The sequence below is a fragment of the Lagenorhynchus albirostris genome, chromosome 11, assembly GCF_949774975.1.
Source record: "Lagenorhynchus albirostris chromosome 11, mLagAlb1.1, whole genome shotgun sequence".
NCBI lineage: Eukaryota > Metazoa > Chordata > Mammalia > Artiodactyla > Delphinidae > Lagenorhynchus > Lagenorhynchus albirostris.
Window position 1 is genome coordinate 663,456 of NC_083105.1, and position 25,093 is coordinate 688,548.

The window sequence follows — 25,093 nt, forward strand, 5'->3', positions numbered from 1 at the left end:
ACAAAACAAAGACAGTACAGTTGGCCCTCTGTATCCTCAACTTCCGCATCCACGGACTCAACCACCCTCGGGTTGAAAATAATCGAAAAAAATTCCGGAAAGTTCCAGAACACAAAACTTGAATTGGCTGCACAATCAACAACTATTTACATAGCATTTCCCTTGTATCAGGTATTATAAGTAATCTAGAGACTATTTAGAGTGTATGGAGGATGTGTGTAGGTTTACGCAAACACTGCACCATTTTATGTAAGGGAATTGAGCATCCGTGGATTTTGGTATCTGGGGGGATTCCTGGAACCAATCCCCCTTGGATACGGAGGGACAGCTGTAATATAACAGTTTCAACTATATATATATTTAAACTGTAATATATTTAAAATTTAAAAATCTGTTCTTTAGGCTTTTAAGCTCAGTGTATGAATGTCTGTTGGAGTGGGGTGGGGGAGGTGTTTTGTTTTCCATAACAGCTTTGAGATGTAATTCACGTGCCATACAACTCACCCACTTCAAGGACACAGTTCAGTGGCTTTCAGTAGATTCCGACTTGTGCATCAATCACCACAGTCAATTTTAAAACCTTTTAATCATCTCAAGAAGGAACCCTGTTCTGCCTAGCTGGCGTCTTCCAACCCCTCCTTCCCATGACCTCAGCAACCCCGATCTACTTTTTGTCTTCGTGGAGTTAGCTATTCTGGACACCGTGTAAATAGAGTCATACAATTTGTGCCCTTATATGTCTGGCTTCTTTCACGTAGCATAATATTTTCAAGGTATATCTGTGCAGTAGCCTGTGTCAGAACTTCATTCCTTTTTATGGCTGAATAATATTCCATTGTATGTTTATGCCACATTTTGTCCATTGATCCATCACTAGACATTTGGGTTATTCTCACATTTCGGCTGTTGTGAATAATGTTGCTGTGAGCGTGGGTGCACAAGTATCTGTTTGAGTCCCTGCTTTCAGTTCTTTCGGGTGTATACCTAGAAGTAGAATTGCAGGATCGCGTGGCAGTTTTATGGTTAACTTTTTGGGGAGCCGCCAGCCTTCATCACAGCGGCTGCATCTTTTAAATTTTACGTTCCCTCTGGCAGTGTACCAAGGTTCCCGTTTCTCCACATCCTCACTAACACTTGTTATTTTTCCCGTTTTTGATAAAAGCCGTCCTCATGGGTAAGAAATAGTATCTCAAAGTGATTTGTTTTTGTTTTGTTTTGTCTTCTCTATTTATTTTTGGCTGCGTTGGGTCTTCGTTGCTGCGTGCGGGCTTTCTCTAGTTGCGGCGAGCGGGGGCTACTCTTCGTTGTGGTGCACGGGCTTCTCGTTGCGGTGGCCTCTCTTGTTGCCGAGTGCGGGCTGTAGGCGCGTGGGCTTCAGTAGTTGTGGCACATGGGCTCAGTAGTTGTGGCTCACGGGCTGTATAACGCAGGCTCAGTAGTTGTGGTGCACGGGCTTAGTTGCTCCGCGGCACGTGGGATCTTCCTGGACCAGGGCTCGAACCCGTGTCTCCTGCATTGGCGGGTGGATTCTTAACCACTGCACCACCAGGGAAGCCCTCAAAGTGGTTTTGATTTGCATTTGCCCAATGGCTAATGATGTTGAGCATATTTTCATGTGCTTATTGGCCGTTTGTATATCTCCTTTGGAGAACTGTCTATCCAAGTCCTTTGGCCCCCACCCCTTTTCTTTTTTGGCCTCGCCATGTGGTGCGCTGGATCATTATTCCCAGATCAGGGATCAAAGCCACTCCCCCTGCCGTGGAATTGTGGAGTTTTAACCACTGGACTGCCAGGGGAGTCCCTCACACTGTTTTGATTACTGTAGGTTTATAGTGAGTTTTGAAATTGGGAAGTGTGAGTCCTTCAGCTTTATTGTTTTTCAAGATTTTTTTGCTATTTGGGATCCCTTGAAATTTTAGAATGGATGTTTTTATTTCTGCAAAAAAAAAAGTGCCATTGGAATTTTGATAGAGATTGCATGGAATCTGTAGATCACTTTGATAGTAGTTTGACCCTTAAACAGCGCTGAGGTTAGGAACACCAACACTAACCAATTGAAAATCCGAGGATAACCTCACAGTTTGCCGTCCATATCCGAGGTTCCAAATCCACAGGTTCAACCCACCGAGGGTCATGTGGTGCTGTAATATGTATTTCGTGAAAAAAAATCCACATACCAGTGGACCGTGCAGCTCAAGCCGGAGTTGTTCGAGGGTTAACTGTATTGTCTTCTTAACAGTAGTGAGTCTCCCAATCCCTGTACTTTCATTTTCTCTCTTCTATTTAACTCTAGCAGGTTTTAGCAACAACTCTGAAGGGTTCCATTTATGAATTTTAAATGCCTAAAATATTCTAAGTGCTTTATAAATTTAATTTATTTTCTAACTGTTCAGTCATCGGACGCAACACAATCTTCCCAAGCTTCAAAAAAAACCCCATAAATGAATAAACATACAAATGCAATGAGCCAGTAATTCACGTGAACTTCCCTTTACCAAGAGTAAACTTACTGAGATTGACCAGAGGCAAAACCTTACCATAGCCTGGCCTGGTGAGGACACACAGTGCCGGGTCCCAGGGCTGACTCCGGAGTCCAGTGGGGCTGGGATGTGGGCCCCATGGCTCCTGGGCGAGCACCAAGTTTCTCCCCTTCTTGGCTTCCAAAAGGAAAGGTGGGAGAGGAAGTGCAGCCCAGCCTCCCACCCAGACTCGTGGAAAGGCAGAGCCTCTGTCCACAGGAAGAGTTCCGACACCCACCCGCTTGGGTACCCAGGCCCCTGATAAGTCCATCTTTCTGATTCACACTCCCTCCCCACACCCACACAACGTTCCACTAACGCAAGGCAGCCACTCTACATCTCACTCGAAACCCCTCGCTCCTGCCAGATGGGGAGGCACCCACATCACTTCCAGGCTCCAGCTGGACACCCACCCATGAGCTCAGTACAGTCGCATCTCGAAATTCTACATCTCACATCTCATTGAACGGTGAAGTTAGCCTCCAGAAGATGTTTGAAGGACAGCAAGGGAAAAATACGGCTTGTGCTTGGTCCTGCAACAATCACGAGGCAGGGCTGGTCGGGCCTCCACGCCCACCGTCTTGAGGCAGCTGAGCCCTCGGGCCCGTCTGCAGAGGGCGCTGCCGTCTTCCACTAAGCTGGCTGCTGGACTCAGCACTGCACCTCTATGGGTCTCCAGGAGCTTGTTCCCAGTCCTCCTGGCCTCTCAGCCCTGCACCAGCAGCCCTTTCCCAGTGGAGGTCAGCCCTGGTCACGCCCCTCAGCCTTCTGCTCATTCTGCTGCCGAGGTGCTCAGAAGGGCCACGTGGCTGGCCTTGCCCAGCTCAGAGGGCTGTCTGTGGGAGGAAGCACTGCTTCCTTGAGAAGTGCATTCCACATGCAGCGTCACCCGGTCACTGGGGCAGGCAGCAGCAGCTTCTCCAGGGGTCGCGGGTGCAGGAGTGAGAGCCACGTGCACCAGATGGCTCCCAGACACGGCGTTTTCCACAGCCCGACTCCCAGAGGCGCCGTCCCCAAGCTGGCACCATGGCTAGGGCTTCGGCTGGGGGCTCACCGTTCCATCGGACCGCTGATTCGGGGTCGTGGGGTGCGAGTGGTAGTTTCTTGGGGGTTACTGCAATTTGGAATCTGAAACCTTACCAGTGAGCCTTCTGTCCTCTCCCACGTGAAAATCCATGTGTGCCTCTTGCACTCTGAATGGATATTTTCACTCAGGTGTGATTTTGGTGGGTCACATATTGGTCATTTGGAAAATCTTGGCTCAGTGAGTTATGCAAATCTTCCAGATGTTGACACATTCCATCGTACAGTCTAAAAAAAAATCACACTCATTAATTTCACCATCCACCTTATCAGACAAATCTTTAAGTATGAGGAAGCTGTCAAGTTCACGGTGGTGGACACAAGTTTTCCCAAATCCCAATTGTTTCTTGAAAGCTAAATGTTATCATTGGCAATAAATGCTGTCATCGTTTTCCTTTGTCCATTTTTTTAAACAATAAATTTATTTACTTGTTTATTTTTGGCTGTGTTGGGTCTTCATTGTTGCGCGGGGGCTTTCTCTAGTTGCAGCAAGCGGGGGCTACTCTTCAGTGCGGCACGCGGGCTTCAGTAGTTGTGGCTCACGGGCTTAGTTGCTCCACAGCATGTGGGATCTTCCCGGACCAGGGCTCGAACCCATGTCCCCCGCGTTGGCAGGTGGATTCTTAACCACTGCGCCACCAGGGAAGCCTGAGTTTGTCCATTTTTGAGGAAATGATCACCAAATCCCCAAGGCTGAGTGACTCGGGTGTGTCTGTCAGTTGTTCTCCCGAGTAAGACTGACCCGCTGAGCTGGCAGCTGGGCCCACACCCGCTCTCCCTAGGCAGCCGTCCTGCTGTTGCCCGCACAGAACTTCCTGTCCCCCCCCAGCTTAAAAAAGAGCTGCACTCAAGGGGGAGACTTAACAGTATCAATAGCTTTTACTACTTCATCAAAGACATTCTTGGGAATTCCCTGGCCGTCCAGTGGTTAGGACTCAGCATTTTCACTGCCGAGGGCCTGGGTTCAATCCCTGGTTGGGGAACTAAGATCCCGCAAGCCACAAGGCGCCGCCCAAAAGATAAAAAAAGATATTCTTAAGTAAAACTTACCTTTTTTTAAACTGCAAGAGTGAGGACTAGACGGACAGGGCCACGACCGTTGCCCCCATTGTGACATTTTGTCACCATGGGAATGTGGGCTCAGTGAAAAGGCAATGACGTCTCTGGGTGAAAATAGCAGTGACCTCACAGGCCCCTGACAGCCTAGAGTTTCGGGGGCCGCCAGGCAGCTGCCTACCAAGCCCTAAGGGCTGCGGTCTGGGTATAGCCACAGACTGTTTCTCTTTCAGTCCAGGCTTGAGCCTGAAATGTAGGGGTTTGAACTTACTGTTGTATTTTCTTAGGCCATCAGTGCCCTTGGAAGCAGCCACCTTCCTCTATGGTCACAGTCCCCTCGGCCTGGCCAGAGTAACAAGGCCATAATCAGCCGCTACGTGGCTAGTTAGAAGGGTGCTGGAAGGCCTGACCCAGGCCGTGGGAGTTGGTGGGCTGCAGGAGGGGCGGGTGCAGTGAGGCAGCGGTCCGGTGACAGAAAGCAGAGCAGGCTGGAGGGAGGGCCAAGCCCCTCCTCCTCTCTGCGGGCTCCTCAGCTGCCCCAGTGCCCTGAGGCTCCCAGCGGGGCCCTGGTAGACAGAAATACGGGAGCCCTGGCCCCCGCTGCCCTTCCCCCACGCTGGGGCCTTTTTGGAGATGGCCAGGTTAGGGTCTGCAGGGCCACAGAGAGGCCTGGGGACCCAGGAGCAGGGGCAAAGGTGGCCACTCCTGCTCTGCACTGGGGAGGCTCCCCCGGGGGGTTTCAGGTCCCAGAGGGGCATCTGTCCAACATCCCCCTGCCCAGCTCTGGGACTCATGCTTCTCTTCCCCACCCCAGCCTCTTCCCTGCTCCCAGGAAGGCTGAGAGGCCCCGTTGCCCACACCCAGTCCAGGCTCAGAGCCCCCTGCACCCCACAAGCAACTCTAGGGAGGGACCCCCTTGGCACCCTGCACCTGCCCTGCCTGAGCTCAAAGGCTGAGAGAGGGCCGCGGCTGGGAAGGCTGCCCAGGGACGCTGCGAGGGAGCCCAGGGCAGGCAGAAATTCTCCAGAAGGAAGCACAGCGAGTGGAGAAGAGCTTGGGCAAAGCCTCTTGACACACTCGAGCCCGTCCTCTCCTGACACCAGCGCACAGAGGGGCTGGGGTACACAGGGAGGGCCTGGGTGGGGTTTGAGCGGAACGGGAGGGTCTGACCATGCAGCAGCCTGGACAAGGCAGGGGGGGCAGCGGGCAGTGCCACCTTTCGTGGCTACAACCAGTGGACATTCAAGAAGTGACTGGGTCTTCAGCCCCAGCACGTGGATTTGTAATACCACCTCCCACTCAGCAAAATCAAGGCTCCTTGGAGAAAGGGCCAATTCTACGTCTAGGGCAGCCTCTGTGGTAAACTGGAAAATGGCCCCCAAAGATGTCCACATCTGATCCCTGGAACTTGTGAGTGTAACCTTACTTGGAAAAAGCATCTTGCAGATATAATTATGGACGTTGAGATGAGGAGGTCATCCTGGATAGTCTGGGTGGGCACTAAATACCATCACAGGTGTCTTTATAAGAGGGGCAGAGGGAGACAGACACACCGAAACGGAGCTGCGTGAAGACAGAGAAGAGACAGCCATCCACCAGCCAGGGTGCGCTGGTGTCACCTGAGGCTGCATCTTCCCGGAGCCTCCGGCGGGGGCACTGCTGACACATTGATCTCAGGCTTCTGGCTTCCTTCCAGCACTTGAGAGAATAAACTTCTGTTGTTTTAAGTCACCAAGCTTGTGATAATTTGTTACAGCAGACACAGGAAAGAGTCGGGCGTCTTGTTACACCAGACGCGGCAAGACATCCCAGAGACCCTTGCGATGGTCAGAAGCAGCCAGGGGCCCACAGGAAAGACCCTCCCCAACCCTGTCTGAGCACCAGTAAGAATAACTCACTGAGGCACAAATATGCTGAAATCTACGCGTTCTTGATTCAAAAACAGACAACTTGATCATGTTTGAAGGATGCTAGGGAACCAGCTCTTGCAGAACGGTAAATTAAGAGAGAGACAGGAGCATTTACTTCTCTTTCCTCCATAAACAGGAACCAGACAGCACCAGGGGAGCTGCTCTTCACTGCGGGGCTCTACCAGGTGAGTGAGGATGGAACTGGAGCCTTGCTGTTCTCACTCTATCCGGTGGAGGGTGTTCTTAGACCTGAACTGCCGCACAGCAGCTTCTGACAACACGGGAAACAGCGGGGCTTCCTGATAAAGCACAGCCCCCGCCTCTAGGGCACCCCTGCCCTCAACAAGTCAAACCTGAATCTGACTAAGCCTCTAAATTTATTTACCAGTTAGCAAGAAAGACCGAGGAAAGTATACTGATAGATACCATGGGGACGCAACCAGCAAATCCCAACAGGAAGTCCCTAGACACATGAGCCACTTTCTTCAAAGGAATAAACCGCTAGTAGAGGGAAGGCTGACGCTGAACTGCAGCATGAGGGGTGCACACTTGGGGGACGAAACCACAAGGAAAAGAAGGTGATTGTCGGCCAAGGTGAGGGCTGCACCCTGGGGCCCACGGAGGGTTTCTTGGCGTGTTTTCGTGGGTCGTGTTCATGGCAGTTAACCTGAGCATTTATCATGATGTTTCCTGTAGTGCGTTCTTCTAGCTATCAGGTATTTTGTATTGTCATCTTTAAGGGGACTGAGCCCAGAGGACTCAGTGGCTGTTTTCAGAATGTGGAGGTGGGCAGGGTGACCCCAGGTTCTGACGCCAGAGCTGGAGGACGAGCAAGATGCTTATGGCGGCAGAAATGGCCGGGCACGCGTGTCCACGAGATCGCGGACTTGCCTGTCCCGCCCCCCGCCCCCCCAAGTGACTGCCCTGCCACGACACGCCTCGGTCTCAGTGAGGGTTTGAGGGTCAGACTCACGAGCTGCTTCAAAGTCTTTATTGCAACCAGGGAGAGGGGCCAACGGGGCAGGGAATGCAGGTGGGTATGTGGGGTCCCCTAGAAAGGCCAGGGTGGGTCGTCACTGTGCCTGACAGTGGCTGTCACCCCAGGGCACCCAGCTGGGTGTGGGCAGGGTGGGCAGGCCGGTCACCAGTGGAGGACACCGGGGCAGTACTTGTCAATGAGCCCCTGGTAGTAGGGCCGCAGCTTGTCCACATCTGGCAGGTCAGAGCTCTTGGTGTAGAGATCGAACTTGCTGCAGCGCAGAGGGACAGTGCCTCATGAAGCCCCGGGTCCCCTCCCCCGCCTCCCCCCCACGGGCACGACCATACTTGAACTCCTGCACCCAGGGCAGCATGGCCAAGTCCTGCTCGTCGCACAGCTGCTGGTAGTCGCCGCCCGTGTGCCACGGGTAGAAGGAGTGGAACCGGACGATGTAGAAGGCCTGGGGCAGGAGGAACCACACCCCACGCTCCAGGCTGGGCTGGACTGGGCTGCACTGGGGTGAACTGGACTAGGCTGGGCCAGGCCGGGCTGGACTGGGCTAGGCTGGGCGGGGTTCTTGGTTTGGTTCCTCCCCCACACCTACCTCCGGTGGGAGGGAGAATTTGTTGAACTTCATCATCTGGTACATGTACTCTGGGGGAGAGAGGGTGTCACCACCAGGCACCCAGAGGCGTGGCCCCCACCGCAGTCCCCACTGTTGCTGTCTCTAACTGGCCTCACCGTCATGGCCCCAGGACATGAGGACGTTCTCGAGCCCACAGTGGGGCTGGTACATGCCAAGCTCTGTGCTGCAGGGAGAGACAGAGGGTGAGGGGGGCTCAGAAACACCCTGCAGAGGGGAGGGCCAATGGCGAGGGAAGCATACCTGTACAGAGGGTCCTGGAGGTCAGGATTGTCCTGGAAGGTAGAGTCCCAGAAAAGCACAGAGCTTTGGGGACGGCAGCCAACTGGGAAGGTGTCTCCAACGACTGCCCACTGGGGAGGGACAGGCAACGGTGGGTGGGCCTGACTGGCCTGCCCACCAAGTGGGTGTCCAGAGCAGAGCCCAGAGCCGAGGCTGCCCTGGGCCCCGCCCTGCCCACCCCCTCCACCCCTCTCCTCACCTGGGGCTCCCCTGCCAGAGCCAGGACCTTCCCCAGGTCATGCAGGAGCCCGGCGAGGTGGAACCAGTCTGGGGGAGAGAGAGGGGCAGGGCAGGCTAGAGGGGGTGCAGGGGCCAGGGCAGAGGGACAGCCTTGGGGCTGGGGTGGGGGGCAGGGCCTGCTGGGAGAGGGCCGGACCTCCACCCTCCCCCACCACCAGCCGGGGTGGGTGGGGAGCACACCCTTGTCGGGATGGGCCTTCCGGATGCCCTCGGCCGTCTGGAAGGCGTGGAAGGAGTTGGGGAAGTCCACGTCGGGGTCCGACTCGTCCACCAGCGCATCCAGCATGTCCACAGCCTCCATGACAGTCATTCTCTTATAGGAGAAGCTCCCAAACTGGGCATGCTGGGCCAGTAAGGGAGAGGTCAGCGTAGCCCCAGCGTCGGCCCTCGGGGGGTTCGGGTTGGGAGTCTTCCAGCTACCTTCCTCCTGACGAAGTCCACGGTCTGCCACGTGTGCATAAGCTTGTAGGTGGTGAAGACACGGTCCAGGAGAGGGCCGGACTGCAAGGCAGAAGGTCAGCCAGGCAGCTCGCCAACCCCTGCCCGTCACACCCAGGGGGCCACTGCCTCCCAATCCCAGGCCTGGCCCCGCGAGACGTGAACGGGGTATCCCCAGGGTGGCCCCTGGAGCTGTGCAAGGGGACAGGTGCTGCCCTTCCCAGGGGCGCAGTTAGGGGCGGCCGCAGGTGCTCACCATGTAGTTTCGGAAGCTGCCCCTGTCTTTGGCCGCCTCTGGCCCCATATCAGGCCGGTAGACCAGGGAAGGGTCTGGGTCCTGGTTGGGTGGGGGAGTGAACCCATTTCACCACAATGCCAGCCCCGTGAGGGAGGGAGGACATCCCCAAGGGGGTACGAGGCTGTCAGACGCAGTGGGCGCCCCAGGGCACAGCCCCTCCCAGCACAGGCGCGTGGGTGCTCCAGGCTCCTGGTGTCCTTATCTGCAGGGTGGATGCCGAGGATGCCTGCTTCCCCAGTGATGCACGGCTCTGGCAGCACCCCTACCCGGCATCTCCTTCTCAAGACCTGGGTCCGCAGGGAGCCCAGGGGTTGGGCCGACGACCCTTGCCCCAGCTAGACCACGACAGGAAGGAGGGAGACCTTTGACCCAGATGAGCTGGCGGCAGAAACCCGCTGGGAGAGGGCATGGTGCTGCTGCCTCTTCCCCGGGGGAGCAGCCCGTGCGGGGTCCGGGGTACTCACCACAGCCACCTTCATCCTGAGAGGGGGCAGAGCTCCACAGGCCCGGGTGCCCGTATATATGCCCACAGGTTACATAAGTGACCGGACACCACCCAGCCCCTTGGCCTTGGCCCTCGGTAATGAGTGACCATCCACCCTCCTCCTGGCCTCTGAGAGTTAATGTGTCAGCACAGAAGCAGCCCCAGCGGCCCGGTCCCCCCCACCCCCCAGCGGCCCGGTCCCCCCCCCCCCACCGCCAGCCAACCTCAGCGTCCCTGGAGCAACTGACCTGCCTGGGGGGTCGAGGCTGCTCTGTAGCCAGACTCCCACTCCTGCTTCCCAAGCTTTAAACACCTCCATGCCCCAGGCGGTAGGCCCCTCCCAACACCCTATCATCCCCAGGCACCTGGGATTTGGGGCGGGGCGGGGCAGGGCTTATTTCAGAAAGTCATTTTGACACTTGTTAAAATGGGATAGAAGACTTTATTCACGTTTTCCTAGAAGGGAGAGGTCGGGCTCCACTCTGAACACAGAGTAAATCCCCAGCACAGTCAGCTGGGGATTTACAGCCACCAGGCAGGGAGGGGGCCTGGGGTGGGCTGGGTGGGCAGGGGTCCGGAGGGAAGATAGCCAGAGGAGAGACATCAAGGGTGGGGGCGCTCTTGCTAAACCCCAGGATTCTGTCAAGGGTGTGATTCTTGCTAATACTGGGTGAGGCTGGAGCCTTGGGCTCACGTTTGGTCCAGGGGGTCTTTGTCAGGCTCTTGGGGCGAGGGGCTCCATCTCGAGTCAGGGCAGAGATGAATTCACAGCGCTGGTCATGTGCGGGCTGAGTTAGGCAGTGAGGACACAGCAGGGACCGCACCACCTGGAGCTGACGGTCCCGTCACTGGAAAGAGGCCGGCGCTCTGGCGAAGGACGGGCACCGAGCGCCGTCAGGGTGAGTGGGACGGGAGAGGGCAGTGGGCGAGGTGCTGGGCACTCCGCGAGGCGCCTCCTGCCCACGCTGAGAATCAACCAGGCCCCACTTAAAACGGCAAAGTGATTTTGGCCCGTGTGAGCCCATAGCGCCTCCAGCTTCCCAGGTGCACGTGCATCCCTCACGCACTTTTGAGGTTGGTTTCCTCTGCCTCCTCCCGCTGGAATCTCGGTCCCTGGGGGCGGGGGACAGGGTTTATTCGCTGTTTCCACAAGTGCTCAGAAAATACTGGCTGTAAGGATGGAGAGGGGCCTGGGGAGGTGGGATGCGGGCTGGAACCATGACCCCAAAGCAGGTGGTGGCTTGCAAGGATGGAGAGGGGCCTGGGGAGGTGGGGTGGGGGCTGGAACCATGACCCCAAAGCAGGTGGTGGCTTGGACCAAGAGAAGGGAGAAAGGGCCGGCCGGTGGATCCAGATGAGGCAGGAGAGGGGCAGCGGGTGGGGGAGCTGGGGGGCTGCCACCAGGCCTCCAAGTGGGGTGTCAGATAGGCAGCCAGGACACGGTCTGGAGCTCAGGGGCCATGTGGACCACAGTGCGATGCTGTGACCATAGCGGGCGACCCTAAGGAAAAACAGCCCAAGGCTCAGGCAGCACCTGGGCAAGGGCACCAGGTGGTGCAATCCTGGGGGCCTCCTGGCAGTCTGCGTTGCCACAAGGAGGGTGCAGTGTGGGGTGGTGTTCTGGCAGGGGGAGCATCCCGCGTGGAGAACCAGACCGCAAGGGACTTTACCCCAGGGCCGAGGCCAGGGAGGATCTGGGCCGAGCTGAGCTCCTGACTCTCCCTGACTCGGCCCTCCCGGAGCCCTCCTCTTCCTTACCCCCCAGTCCCCCTGGCCCTGTGCCATAGCCCACCCTCCCTGCCTGCTCTACACCCCTCGGTGGCCACAGGCTCCCAGCTCTGAGGCCCAGCCTGCCGCCCATCCAGCCCCCACGCACACACCTGTTCCAGCCTCCCCCCAACATCCACGCCTCCCCTGGGCTCAGGGCCTGGGCGCTCTCGGCTCCTCCCCCGGGGCCCCTGCTGTCCTCAGTTCATCTCCCCAGCCTGAACTATTCCCACGGGGCCTGGTGGAAGGAAGGGGAGCCCTGAGCTGGAAGAGCAAGCGCAAGGGTGGGAGGCCAGATGGCGCGTCCAGGAGCCTCCCGCCCTTAGGGGGCCCCCGGGGGTCTGAGGGGCAGGCCTGCCAGCGACCCAGGGTATGGGCTCTGTGGGTGGGCACTGCAGGGACCGCAGGCGCCTCCCTGATCTCTGGCTGCAGAGCTGGGATAAAGGCATGCTCTCTTCACAGGGTGGCTGAGAGGGTGACATGGCAAACATCGACAAATTAAGTGCTGTATGAACATTTGTTAAATAACGGAAACCACATTTCTGAACCCGTGAGGCATTGGGCGCCAGTACTACAGGACTAGCAAAAGGCTCTGGTGTCACAGCACTTAAAGCCCCTCCCCCTCCCCCGTGGCGGGTGGGGGGTGGGGGCAGACACACACCAAGAACTCCGCCCCCTGGCTGTGGACTTGTTCTTCAGATAATTTGAGGCCAGTCCCCTCCCCCAGGCTCCTGGCAAGCCTGCTCCAGCCTCCTGTTGTCCCCACGCCGGGCAGGATGGGGCTCAGGGAGCCCCTGTGGCCTGCGGGGCCCCAACCCCTGTTCGGCCATCCCTACCCACCTTGAGGTGGTGGTGCTTCCGCCTTAACTGAGAGATTTGGGCTGGGAGATTTGCCCCGCCCCACTCCCACCCTGCCCTAGGGAGTGGGAAGGGTGTTCTGCCCTGCTCTGCCCCAGAACCCCTGCACCCTTTCCCCAGCTGCCCTCAGGGCACCCAGGCAGGGAGTCTGCATCGTGACCTTGGGTCCAGCTGGAACAGGGCAGTCCAGCCTTAACCCTACCATGTCAGGACCAGCAGGGAAGAGGCCATGCTGGGCCACCTCTGGGCCCCTCCTCTCTCCTGCTTGCCCAGAGGTGGCCCAGGGTGTTCAGGTCCCTGGCATCTGCCCTACGTCCTTGGGCAGACCCTGTCCTCTAATGCTGCCAACCGCCTCCAAGTGTTACACTCCCCAGGGGCAGAGCCCCTGGGTGTTCAGGATCTGCTGGGTCCACACACGTGCACTGGCTTCTGTGTCCACAGTCATTCGAGGTTGGCTGCTGCAGAACCTGGTGGGGGGAGGGTGGGGCGGGGGTGTCCTCAGGGGCCTGCACCGCTGTTCCAGTGACTGCTCTTTGCAGGAGCTTCGGGGCTAGTTCTGGGCTGGGGGCTCAGCTGCAGCTCTGGGATTAGGGCGCGGCATCCCAGCTGGGACAGGCAGGGGTATGGCCTGCCGCGCCTCAGCCGTAGCTGTGCGGGCTGCTGGGGTCCACAGGGGCCGAGTCGTGTGGGCCGGCTGAGCCGATAAGCTGCCACAGGCGGTGGCTGAGGTTCTGCACCTGGCAGGTGCCCAGCACACAGCCCACACGCAGGAGCTGGGCTCGGGGCCTGCGGGGACCCAAGTGTCGGCGGGGGCCATTCCGGAGAGGCTGACCCATAGCAGGGGCCAGGCTGGCACTCCTCTGGGGCTGGAGGGCCTGGTGCAGCTTCCAGACCACAGGCCGGGCTGCAGGGTGCCGGGACTGCAAGCCACTGTAAGGAGTCCGGGCTGGGGGCTCCCTGCAGAGGGAGATGGAGGAAGTAAGCCCGGCGGGCCAGCCTTTCAGGGACCCATAAACCCACCCACTTTCCCTTCCACACAGGCCTGGGGTCACGGGCAGGGGAAGCCCACTGAGCTCAGGGCTCAGGGCCTGGCCCTCAGCCACTCAGTAGCCCCATTTACCTGCTCCTCCCTGGGCAAGGGGCAGCCCTGGCCTCTGTGGGCCACTAAGCTCAGGACTCAGGTGACTCCCTCTCAGCCCTTCCCTTGGGGTGGGGGGAGGTGGGCGGGCCTGAGGCCCCTCCAGCCTCCCCTCCCACAGCTGACCTTTCCTTTTGAGGGGTCTGCTCTGCCAGTGTCGAGGAGTGGGCATGCCTTCGGAGGACACGCAGAGAAAGAGGAACCTCTTGCCCTGCTGGTGGGTTGCTTAGGGCCTGGGGCTGGCCCTTGATCTAGGGGGTGGGCCCCAGCAGCAGGTGGGGGGTTTCCCCAACCAGGGGCTAGAGGAACTGGGGAGGGGTCGGGGTCGGAGGGAGGCCTCCCCCGAGCACCCTGGTTTCCTGCCCCGGCAGCCAGGGTGGTCTGAGACCTGCTCACCTGGGTCGCGCGGGCGGCCGGCTCCGGGCCAGGCCGAGGGACAGCGCGCCTGGGAGCTGCAGGTAGAGGAAGCTGATGCAACCGAGGGTGACCGTCAAGAGCCGGACCATGAGGGCGGGGCCGGAGGGGGCAGTGAGCCGGGCAGGTGTTGGGGGCGGCCCTCGGCTGAGCCACCAATTCCGCCCGCACCTCGGGGCGCGCGGGCTGGCGCCGGTAAGTCGGCGAGGGTCTCCAACACAAAGCGACACGAAGTGGTGCGTGAACCTCCTCGGTCAGCTGGCGGTCGGGGCCCTGCTGGGGCCTGAGCCTCAGCGCCTCGGGGCTAAATAGTCTTCCAGGGGGGCGGAGCCGGACGCGCCGGCGGGGCGGGGCGGGGCGGGGTGCTCCCGAGAGAGGGCGGCGGCCGTAGGGAGCGCGGGCGGCTGGCCAGAGACCCCGGCAGGCCAGCCTCACCTCCGCCACCTTCTGGTGGGGGACACTGTCCCTGAGGCTGGAGGGGTAAAGAACTGGGTGCTGCGGCGTGCAATCGGCGGGGCTGTGTCCCGCCCACCACCTCTAGGTCCCTGGGCCTCGCCTCCTAAATGTCCGCGCCAATGAGTGGCAGGGGCCTGGACAGAGGCGATTTTGAGACCCCTCCTTAAGAGGTCCTAGCAGCTCTATTCCTAAAAACTCTACCCTCCCCCCACCCCGCACCATTACTGAAGTATTAACTGGTTTTTGTAAGAAATTTAAATAAGTAGGAAGTGAGAACCTCTCACTGCCATCCAGTGGGTTCCTCTCCCAGGTCCGGATGGGCGCCCCGTTCTTGACTTTCTCTTGTGTGCGTTTTGTTGAGGGGGGGTTGCATCCTGTGTGTGTGCACTATATACAGACACCTATGCATACATAGGTAAAAATATATGTAAATATAGAGACTGCCATTCTTTCTTATGGTTGATCTTACACCAAAATGTAGGTGTTCTGTGACTTAATTGATCCTTTATTGGGAAGCAGTTAGGTGATTTCCAAGCTTTCCAAGAGCAGGAACCCTTCTTCATGAGCCCATGGATGTGTCTCCATAGGATCCTTCTGCAGACACGGGAATTCTGGCTGAAGGTGAGCCCGTGTTTGTGTTGACAGATGGAGCCAAACTGCTCTCCACAAAGCTGATGCCCTGTCCACCGATAACGGACTTGGTGCCGGGGTTCTTCATCCCTGTGTCCCTCTGGGAGGGGACAATTACCCCATCGCACCCTCACACATTCTGGTCATCTGAGCATCTCTGCATCCACTTGTGTTTCCTCTTCTGTCTTCCCTGCTCCGGTCCTGCCCCCTCTTAGCGGGTCATCATGAGTGACCTGGTCACTCTCCGTCCCTCCTTCTGCACACGCCGTGGGAGCTCAGCAAACATTAGCTGGATGAATAAATCAACAAGTGGTGAGCACCTGCCATGTGAAAGAGCGGAAGGGAAGCATCAGCAGGTATTCCCGTTTCTATTTATTTATTTTTGCTGGAAGGAGGGTGGGTGATGTGATCACATTTATACTAGAAAAGTGGAATTCAGCAGGGAGGTGGGTGCTGAAGGGCTGGCAGGAAGGGTGCAGTGGGGACAGAGAGAATGGGTCAGAGAAACAGAGCAGAGCAGGGGGGCAGATGAGGAGGGTCAGTCCACCCATCTGTTTGCTGATGCAGGGAGAGTGGGGGGAGGGGTTAGCTACCTGGGGGACATCCCAGTAGGGATGTCTTGCTGGCCTCCAGCGTCCTGGGCCTGGGGCTGAAGAGAAGGCAGCCCTGGAACACAGTCTGGGTAGTTTTGGAGCTGGCAAGGCTCTGAGAGGTGAGGAGTGTGGTGACCATCACCCACAGAGAGTGAAGAGAGAGGACAGAACCCGGCGTGGGAAGAGGGGCAGGCAAGGGACCCCAAGGCAAGGGACCAAGGGGCAGGCAAGTGGACCCGGTTCTGCAGCTGCTGCTTCTCCCACCAGCACCCCCGTCCTCCCTCAATCTGCCTTCCACAGTGCTGCCAGTACCGTCTTTCCAAAACACATGTGACCGTATCACTCACCCCACCAATAAAGAAGAAATAGATAAAAATTCACAGTCTCTTAGGCCCTCGGCCACTGCACTCTTTCTCTCAGAACACTGGCTGCCACCACAGGCCTAGGGGCTCATTCCCCCGACAGCCCACGGGCAGGGTGTCCTCTGGCCTCAGGCTTCAGCCTGGGAGCTTATTTCACCCCTATCCCTCTTGACTGGATCAGAGACCCCCTGTGATCCCACAGCCCCTGCACAGCGGCTCGTGGCACTTGTGTTCTGTAACTGTCCACGTGCCCCCCAAGGGGAAATCCATGGGCTTCCCCCACTGATCCTCAGTGGAGGAGCCGCTTCTGCGGAGCCACTCAGAGCACCGCTCACCCATGGAAACACACAAGAAGCAGACCAGAGGTTCCCCTGGAGGAATGCTTTAGAGAGAAACCATCGTGGAGCAGGAAAAGCGAGGGTGGCAGTTGGCTGGGCAGACAGCATCTAGGGAGGTTTTGCTTGAGTGTTTTAAGGTGGGAGAGACCGAGTTTAATCCCGATGGCGAGAATCCACAGAGAGGGAAAGATTGAGGATGCGGGTACCTAGCAAACAGCCAGAGGCGGGGAGGGGGCAGGAGGGGCAGAGCCTCTGTGGTCGCTGTGGAGGGGGAGGCGGGGGTGAGGGGGGCAGACTTGCGGTGATGCAAGTCTGTTTTCTCTGTGAAGGAGGGCAGTGGGGTCATTTCTGAGACACGGGAAGGGGGTCAGAGGAGACTGCAGAGAGAACAGAGCTGACCAGATGTCAGCAGAATGGGCAGTGGCGAGAGTGCATCCACAGCTGGGGCCGCGGAGTCGCTGTGGCTACTCTGCACCAGCTGGCGCTGCAGGCCTCGAGGAGACGGATGGGCAGGACTGTGCGTGGCTGGGGTTTGCCCGGTGAGGACAGTGGAAACTGTCCGGGGGGGGCAACGGTGTTGGCAGGATGGCAGGTGACTGGAGCCACACTGAGAGGAAGCGGGCAGCGGCGAGTGCCTCTGAGGGTAACATGGACAGTGTGGCAGCAAGGAACTTGAGTGGGGCTATCATGGTCTAGAAGTGACCCCAAACCTACCCTTGACCCTAAGGTGCTCAAGGAATGGGCTCCTTGCAAGGAGGGCATGAGAGTGGAAGAAAATGGAGTGCAGGGTCCCCACCATCTCTGTGGAAGAGCCAGCCCTGGGCTCATGTGCTAGGCCAGAGGGCTTCCCTGGGACACTGCCTGCCCGTGCACAAGCTCAGTGGTGTGGTAATGTGGTGGTGAGGACCTTTTTGGGTGTAAGTGACAAAAGCTAACTCAAGACAGCTGGGGCAAAAAGGAGGGGTTCTCAGCCTATCTACCCAGTACCGTCCAGAAGCAGAGGAGGCTGTGGCTGGGCATGTGCCCAGAGGCAGGGAGGGGAGCCTGGTGGTCTTCCCCCTCAGTGCTTGTCTCTGGGTTGTGTTCCACTCATTCTCCAGGCGGGCCCCTGCGAGGGGATGGAGGAGGAACGCCAGCAGTTTGTTCCTTCGTAGGTTCTTGAAGCAGCCAAAGTCACCCCAAAACAAGTTCAACCCTGCCTTCCCCTCCCAGCCTGTCAGCGAGCAGCCCTGAGGCTGCCCCGCCCCCCACCCCATCTCCTCTCCTAGCGTGTTCTGCTCTAGACTCTGTGTCCCCCTTGCCCATCCCTGTGTCACTGCGGGGGAGGCCCTGGCCGGCCCCCGCGCTGAGGGTGGTGGGCACTGTCAGGGACCCTGAGTGGTGCAGCCTTCTCCCAAGCAGCGCACCCGGGCCCCGGCGCCTCACGGCCTAGTACGCAGCTCTTTACAGCAGGACGTGCAGCGCGCCTTTTAAAAAGTACATGTGTTAAAAATAAATAAATGAATGAATGAATGAACGAATAAATAAATAGAAATTAAAAAAATAAAAGTACATGTGTTAAGCGTTTCACCTCACTTAGACTGGGCTTCCAAGTGGGGCCAGAGCCCTCTTCAGGCTGGGAACCCCAAGGGTAGGGCCTGGGTGGGTACTCCCCCCTATCACCAGGCTGGCAGCCCCAGGGGATGGCTTAGGGCCCCAGTTTGGGAGACCTGTGGGTAGGGCCGGGCCTTCCAGCCTTCCTGCAGACTGACAGCGCCGGGGTAGAGAGCCCCGGGAGCCGCGCGGACCCCAGACAGAGCTCCCAGAGGCGGGGCCCGACCCCTCTCCGCCCTGCGTGGGAGCCGCAACGGCGAGGCACGCTCTGACCCGGCCCGCGCCTGCCGCTGACCCGCCCGAGCCGCCGTCGCTGTCACCGCTTGAGGGTGGTGAGCGGCTGAATCCCGCCCCCGGGAACCGAGCCCGCGCCGCTGGTCCAATGAGGGAGCTTCGCTCCGGACCCCGCCCGCGGGGGGGGCGGAGCGAGGCCGCGCAGGCGCACGGTGCGGCCGGGCGGGCCGGCTGGCTGGGAAGATGGCGGCTGGAGCCCTGGCCGCCGCCGTGGAGCGGGCCCGAGGCGTCCGGGGTGCGCGGGCCAGGGCCGGGGCCGGGCCATGAGAGCGCCGTCCTCGCGTCCCCGAGCCGCGGAGCCCGCCCGCGCCCCTCGCCATGGCGCGGCTCGCGGACTACTTCGTGCTGGTGGCGTTCGGGCCGCACCCGCGCGGTGAGTGCCGGCGCGCGGCCGAGGGCTGAGGGCCGGGGACCGGGAGCCGGGGAGGGTCAGCCGGGGCGGCGGGGCAGCCCCAGGGTCAGCCGGGCACCTGCCGCCCTGGTTTGGGGTCCGGGGTCGGGGGTCACGGAGGGCCGACCTCCCCGAGGTGGGCAGCGCGGCGAGACGGGGCGGGCCGAGATTGCCCACCCCAGTCAGGGCAGAACCGGGCCGACAGCGTCTCGGCGTCGCCCCGGAGGTGGGAGGGCCCTGGGGCGGCTCGGCCTCCCGACTCCCAGTTGGGTGGGATGGGCTCTCTCTGCTTTGGCGGACTGCCGGGCGGCTCTGCTTCCAGGGGCACGGAACGTTCACTTGCAAGCGCCTCCTCTGACCCCCAGTGCCTCTGTGCCGTGTCTCAGGTACAGGAGGCTGGGGAGCATGCAGAAAAGGGGTGGGGTTCAGGGACTACTGCTTGAAGAGGTGGTGTTTGAGTTGGAACTCGGAGGACTTCAGAGGGAACTGTGGAGAGGAGAGAGAAGAGTGTTCCTGGCAGAGGGCCTGCCGACTTCATGCCTGCAGCCAAGCCCTGGGTGGGAGAGTGGTGTGGTGACTGGTGCCGATGGCCAGGAGGTCTGTGTCTAGGGTCAGCGCCCGTGTCTGAGAGCCCTTCAGCCCAGGGGGTAGGAGAAAACAGCCTGACAGTGACATCAGCAACAGCCGTGGAGACAACGGCGTTGGGGTGTGCACTCAGCGTGCCAGGCCCTGCACAGCCCTTTGTGTGTGTGATCTCACTTCTTCCTCCCAGCAGCCCACCGAGGTTTCCCTGTCGTTGCCCCCATGTGTAGAGTGCAGTCAGGGCAGAGAGGTTGAGTGCCTGGTCTGAGCCCCCAGAGGGGCTGGGACTCGCACCCAGCCTACCCCAGAGCTAAGCTGGGGTCTCAGATCCCAAACTGCAGGAGGGCACGTGTGTCACTGGGGGGTGGGGTGGCTGTGTGGTCAGGCTGGGGCTGAACCTTGAGCCTGAGAGTGGGGTCGAGACCCCCAGTCTACCCTGCTTCTTGTCACCCCAGCTGCCTCTGTCACCATCCAGGACCCGGACTTGCCCTCCTCTTTGCTTTTCTTCTGGCTGAGCCTATACCTTCTGGACTCCACACTCTCCAGACCCTCCTCGCGCCCTTTCGCTCAACACTCGCTCCTCCTCTCCACTCCTCCTGTCGTATCCATCCCGACACCCTCAGTCACGAGCATGTCTCTCCCTTCAGGGAGGGCGTTCTTGTAGGCAAGGACCAGTTGTCCTCGTCCTGCAGTCTGCACGTGGCAGGCTCACTGTCAGTGTTGAACAGGCCCAGAGGGAGAGCTGTCTGCTCCAAGGCATGTGGGGAGGGGGCAGTGAGGAGGACATGCCAGCTGCAGCAGCGGGGTGCACTGGATCCAGGGAGACAAGGCTGGCCGAGGTGCTGCCCCAGCGTGAGGGCCCCCAGGCTGCGTGCCAGGGCCGGGGCTGCCTGCAGAGTGAGCTTGGAGGCTGAGGACGCCGAGGGCAGTGTGGGAGGCATGCTGATGGTGGTGGCAGCTGGAGCGAATGTGCGGAAGGTGAGGGGAGGCATGGGTAGGCTCCGTGACAGGCGGGCTGGGGCCACACGGGCGGCGGGCACCCCAGGTGTGTGTGGCCTCTGAGCAGAGCAGGGGAGAAGGCTGGCGCCCACCGGTGAGGAGTGCCTGCTCACCCCAAGTGACCGGAAGGAGTGATTCTCAAGATGTCCCTTCAGTAGGGCTGGGGGGCCACGGAGCCCCCTAACCACTGTCTTCCGGGGTTGGAGCTGGTCAGCTGCTGGCTGGCTACCCAGCCTCAGGGCCTCCCTTGGCATGACTGGTCCATCCCTGTGAGGAACAAGCCCACGAGCTGGAGTCCCGGCTGTGGGACAGAGGGCAGAGCGAGGTGGGGGGGGAGTCTGAAGCAGAGGAGCACCGCATGAGGCTCAGTGGTCCCTGCTTTGCCACTTGATACCTCTGTGACCTTGGACCAGTCTTTCGGCCCTCCGCACCTCACCTTCCTCATCTGGGGGTCGGGTGAGTGACACAGACCTCCCAGGCTGCTCTGAGCACAAGGTGGACATACACACATGGAGCTGTTCACACAGAAGGCTCCAGGAAGTGATGAGTGTCTTGTTAATGCTGAGCAGCCAGTGTGTGGACAGCACTTGGCACAGACAGTGGGCACCTCTGCGGGAGGTGGCACGCAGGCACCCGTGCGTGCTGGCAGGCCTAGGACGCTAGGGCAAGACACAGTCTTTTGGGTTGAGTGGAGAGTGCCGAGTGGTGGAAGGCTTGTCCGTGGCCTGGATCTGCACACCCTGTGCGGACCTTCTGGGCGCTGAGTCCCGGAGTCCTACCTGAGGAAGCACCCTGCTTTCATGGTTACTACCTGGCAGACCGCTCCAGGCAGGAGGGCAGGGAGGGGACTGGGTGGTTCCCTGCCATTCATCTCAGAAGGTGTAGCCTCCTCCCTTGGTGAGTTGGAGGAGCTCCTTCACTAAGGACATGGGTTTAGCCTGTATTGCACCCTGGCCCAGCCCTGGGGACTTCGTGGGGGCCAGTTCCTGGCCAGGGAGTGCCCTGATGGTGGTCAGCTGACTTTACACAGTGTGACCAGTGCCGGGGTGTGACTTTGATCTGACCAGATGGCCGAGTGCGTATCTGCCAGGGAGGAGGGGCTGGACCCCTCCTGCTGCTGGGGGTTCCACCCCCAAACATCTGAGAAGAAGACTTTCCATCCCTGGCCTGGCCTCTTTTGGTCCTGACCATGTTGAGCTGGCCACATTCCTCGGCCCCATCTACTCTCCCCACCCATGTTCCTGCCCTCTCTCTGGAGCAGGTTGGGGCTGTTTGGGATGGCCTTGGCTGGCTCCCAGCCCCACCCTGGGAGCCCGAGGGTCCAAGTCCTTGGGTCAGAGCCAGTCGGGCCTGACCGGGGAGGTTGGAGAGGTTGCAGCCCCTCTGCACTTGTCCTGTGCTGTGGCCAGCTGGGAGCGGCCTGTGTGTGGAGGTTTGTGTTGAGGTGGGAGGTTGGGTTTGCAGCAGGACGCTGCCGTCCTTCGTACGGCCCGGCTAGTCTCAGGGTGTGTGTGCTGGGTGTGGGGAGGGGCGGGCAGAGGAGGGTGCCATCCTCCCTCGCCTCTGCCCACAGCACATGCTGGCCTGGGCCGGCCCAGGCATCGGAGCCTGGCACTGGTGATGGCGTTGCCAGCAGATGACGGACGTGAGCTCTGTGTTCCCTGCCCCGGGGCTGGCTGTGGGGACACAGCTCTTGTCCCCATCTGTGTCTCAGGGGATCTCTGTGCCCTTCCTCCTAGGGCCCCCCCAAGTCCCGCCCTGTGACGCACAGCTGTGCTGGTTGGATTAGTCCTGTCACCATGGGGTGGAGGTGTCCTCTCTCTTGTCTACCCCAGGGTGGGGCGGGGGACTCAGCTGCTGTAGGTCCCCTTCACGGCCTCAAGAGCTCGACTGGGTGGGGGACACTGGGAGATGTGGCAGAGCCCTACCCCCACCCCCAGGATTCAGGCCAGCAGCCAGATTGCAGCCCGGCCCCTGTTGGCACAGAGCTGAGGCATGGGCTGGGGTCTCAGGGAAGGGTGAGGGAGTCAGGACACATCCACGGTGCGCCCTTCCAGGGAGGGCCGGCGAGCGCTGGTGTGCCTTGGGGCTCCGGAAGCTGCCCTGGACTTCCTACTGAGGAACCTGTTTGCCTGTGGTGTGTGAGCGGGGCTGATCGTGGCGGGAGGGTGGTGCAGCGGCTGTCTGTGATCAGCAAGCCCTAATTAGGCCGAGGGCTGTGCAGCGCTGGACGCGGAGATGTAGCTTCTTGCTCGTGGAGCTCCTGTCTGGCTCAGCTGGCCAACAGGTGCACCAGGAATCCCAGAAGGCTGTGTTAGAGGGTGGGAGGTTCTTGGGGTCCCACTGCAGGCCCCAGACTTGGGCAGGGTGCAGAGAGCGGGCTAGAGGAGGTGACGCTCTTTGGGCTGAGACCTGAGGGCCAAGTTTGGGACCATCATGGCCCAGAGGAGGAGCTGGCGGGGGAATGCTCACCTGCCCAGCCTAGTGCCATCCTCCCCGCCCCCCCCTCCACCCTCTGTAGGCGGCCTGGACACCTCCAGGAAAGCCTGCGCTCAGTTCTTTGGAGGGTGGAGCCCTGCACGTGGGAGTAGACGTTCCCCACGATGAATGGGGTAGGGAGGGTGGGCAGTGGCCGGTGGCCAGCCACTCTGCCCACTTCCCTGGGGGAGAGGCTGTAGAAAGCAGCCCCCTGAAGGCCACCTGCCCACTGGCTTCGGGAGGGAGATGGGGCAGAGGCTACTGTCCCCGTCCGCACACACCTCCCTTCCTTCCTCCTCCTGCTGCCTCGTGGCAAGAACTGGGTGAGCCCTGGGTGCCAGCCAGGGCTGAGCTGAGATGGTGGTTTGGGGCTGCGCACACGTTGGCCCTGGGGGAGGAGCCACAGTTTAGGGTGAGCCAGCCTGGGCCTGTTGAGGGTGGCCCTTGGGAGTGGGCCTGGATGGACCCTGGGGGCTTCGGGGGGTGTGTGTGTGTGCGCGTGTGTGTGTGTGTGTGTGTGTGTGTGTGTGTGCGCGCGCGCGCGCGTAGGTAGGTGAGGCACCAGCAGACACCTGTCCTCCCCCACCCTGTCTTGTCTGCCACCTCCTCTCAGTGTCAGTGGTGGGAGGGGGAGGGGAGCAGGAAGCTGAGGTTTGGTGAGTCAGAGTCACAGCCCCTCACTACCCCTGCTCCCCCAGCCAGCAGCGACCTGCCTGCTGCTGACCTTTTTGGTATTGCCTCCGTGATCCTGGAGAGTGGCGGGTTCCTAAGATTGCAGCCCAGCTCCTCTGCCTCTGGGGGCCTGGGCAGTGTGTGCTCTTGGGCTGCTGGGGTCCGTTTGCCAGTGCCCTTGGGTCCAGGCCTGTGCCCAGGCCCCCAGCTCGGTCTGAGGCTCCTGTGCCCACTCAGGTCACAGGTGGACCAGGCAGGCTGGACGTGGGACTGCATCTCACAGGTCCTCAGAGGCTGCACACGGGGGCTTTCTGGACCTTCCCTATCTGCCCCTGCTCTTCTGCTGGTGTGGGCAGTAGTGTTGAGGCTGGTCTGAGCGGAGGGCTGGACCTGCTTGTCGAGTGTGGGAGGTGAAGGTGGAGAGCTTTTGTCTTTCCTGCTTCAAGCTGCTGCCATGCTGGGTGGGAGCTGGGGGCAGAACAGGGACCCCCGTCCTTCCTCCACGACGCCCGGGTGAGTGCTTCCCCGACTTGACTCTCATCGTGCCTCCAGGTTTGTTTCCACAAAGGGTGGGCAAGAGGCAGGGGCCTCCAGCTGGCCCTGCCAGTGTGGACTGGACCTGGCAGCACTGCCCTGGGCATGGAGTGGGGGAAGCAGACCGGAGGGGGTGCTTTGGGAGTGGAGGGGGTTCTCTGGGGAACACATGGGGAGCTAGCAGGCTGGGGGTGCAGGGCCATGCCCTTCTCCCTGGTCTGGAGGACCCTCAGGGCTGCACAGGGCAACCTGCTCTGTGGCTGTGTGCAAGGCGGCCTTTGCAGGCAGGGAGCAGGCCTGTGTGCCACCACCTTCAGGGCTCCGGAGAGCGCTCCTGTCCTTCCTGCCAGCCCCACCCCTCTCTGGCTGTCTTCTGGGACCTTTGCTGTCGCGTCTGCCTCTTGAGGTAGCAGGGACAAGCCGCAGTTTGGGGCTGTAGGCACGGGTGGTCCTTCCCCTGGCACAGGTGGCAGGTGTGAGACCCTTGCACCTCTCAAGTGGGCCCAGGGCTGGCAGGTGAGGCGGAGGCAGGGAGCAGGGCTGTGGGCCGAGTGCCTAAGCTGGGCACTGGCTGTGGAACAGTCGGGAACAGCGCTCCCCTTGCTGGAGGGGCAGGTGCTGTGCAGTTGGGCGGCACGCTGGCCTGTGGCAGGCTGGGTGTGGGTTCTGGCTGGGGGTGTTGACACAGTGGGCGGGACCCAGGAGGGGGGTAGTGGGGGTGGGACTAGGGAGTATCTCCCCCTATTCCCCTGGGCTGGGGCTCCTGGGCCCTTTTTTTTTTTTTTTGAGGCTCTCACAGTTTATTTTAGTTTACTTTATTTTTTTAAATTTCCAGGTCATTTAAAAAAAAATTTTCTTATTAGAGTAGAGTTGATTTACAATATTGTGTTAGTTTCTGCCGTACAGCAAAGTAAACCAGTTATACATATACATATACCCACTCTTTTTTAGATTCTTTTCCCGTTAAGTTCATTATAGAGTACTGATTGGAGGTCCCTGTGTTATACGTAGGTCTTTATTAGTTACCTGTTTTATATACAGTGATGTGTATATGTCAGTCCC

At 59.7% G+C, this 25,093-nt stretch overlaps 3 protein-coding genes across 8 annotated transcripts in view; 1 reads left to right on the top strand and 2 right to left on the bottom strand.

Annotated features, from left to right (window-relative positions):
- Positions 1–7,569: 7,569 nt before the first annotated feature.
- Positions 7,570–9,514, bottom strand: MIOX (myo-inositol oxygenase; the record flags this gene model as incomplete). The annotated part of the gene is made up of 9 exons (XM_060165532.1): positions 7,570–7,818; positions 7,895–8,007; positions 8,152–8,201; positions 8,289–8,356; positions 8,434–8,543; positions 8,672–8,739; positions 8,893–9,055; positions 9,133–9,213; positions 9,407–9,514. Coding segments are annotated over 9 exons (870 nt in total), but the record flags the coding sequence as incomplete, so codon positions are not given.
- A 3,516-nt stretch (positions 9,515–13,030) lies between these two features.
- ADM2 (adrenomedullin 2) lies at positions 13,031–14,371 on the bottom strand. The gene is made up of 2 exons (XM_060164753.1): positions 14,092–14,371; positions 13,031–13,514 (listed from the first exon to the last, which is right to left on the bottom strand). The coding sequence occupies exons 1-2, from the start codon at positions 14,199–14,201 to the stop codon at positions 13,196–13,198; spliced, it is 429 nt and encodes a 142-aa protein (XP_060020736.1). The 5' UTR covers positions 14,202–14,371; the 3' UTR covers positions 13,031–13,195.
- A 4,171-nt stretch (positions 14,372–18,542) lies between these two features.
- Positions 18,543–25,093, top strand: part of SBF1 (SET binding factor 1) — a 28,259-nt gene continuing 21,708 nt past the window's right edge. For all 6 annotated transcript variants that reach the window (XR_009543249.1, XM_060164534.1, XM_060164535.1 and 3 more), the window contains exon 1: positions 18,543–18,748. Coding sequence is in view for 5 of the 6 variants with exons in the window: in XM_060164534.1 (XP_060020517.1) it covers positions 18,694–18,748 (55 nt within the window). In the remaining variant the exon portion in view is untranslated. The remainder of the gene's footprint in view (positions 18,749–25,093) is intronic.

Coding starts and splice junctions, on each gene's coding strand:
- ADM2 (XM_060164753.1), bottom strand. CDS start 14,201: ATGGTCCGGCTCTTGACGGTCACCCTCGGTTGCATCAGCTTCCTCTAC. Junction 13,515..14,091: donor CGGCCGCCCGCGCGACCCAG/GTGAGCAGGTCT, acceptor CTCCCTCTGCAG/GGAGCCCCCAGCCCGGACTC.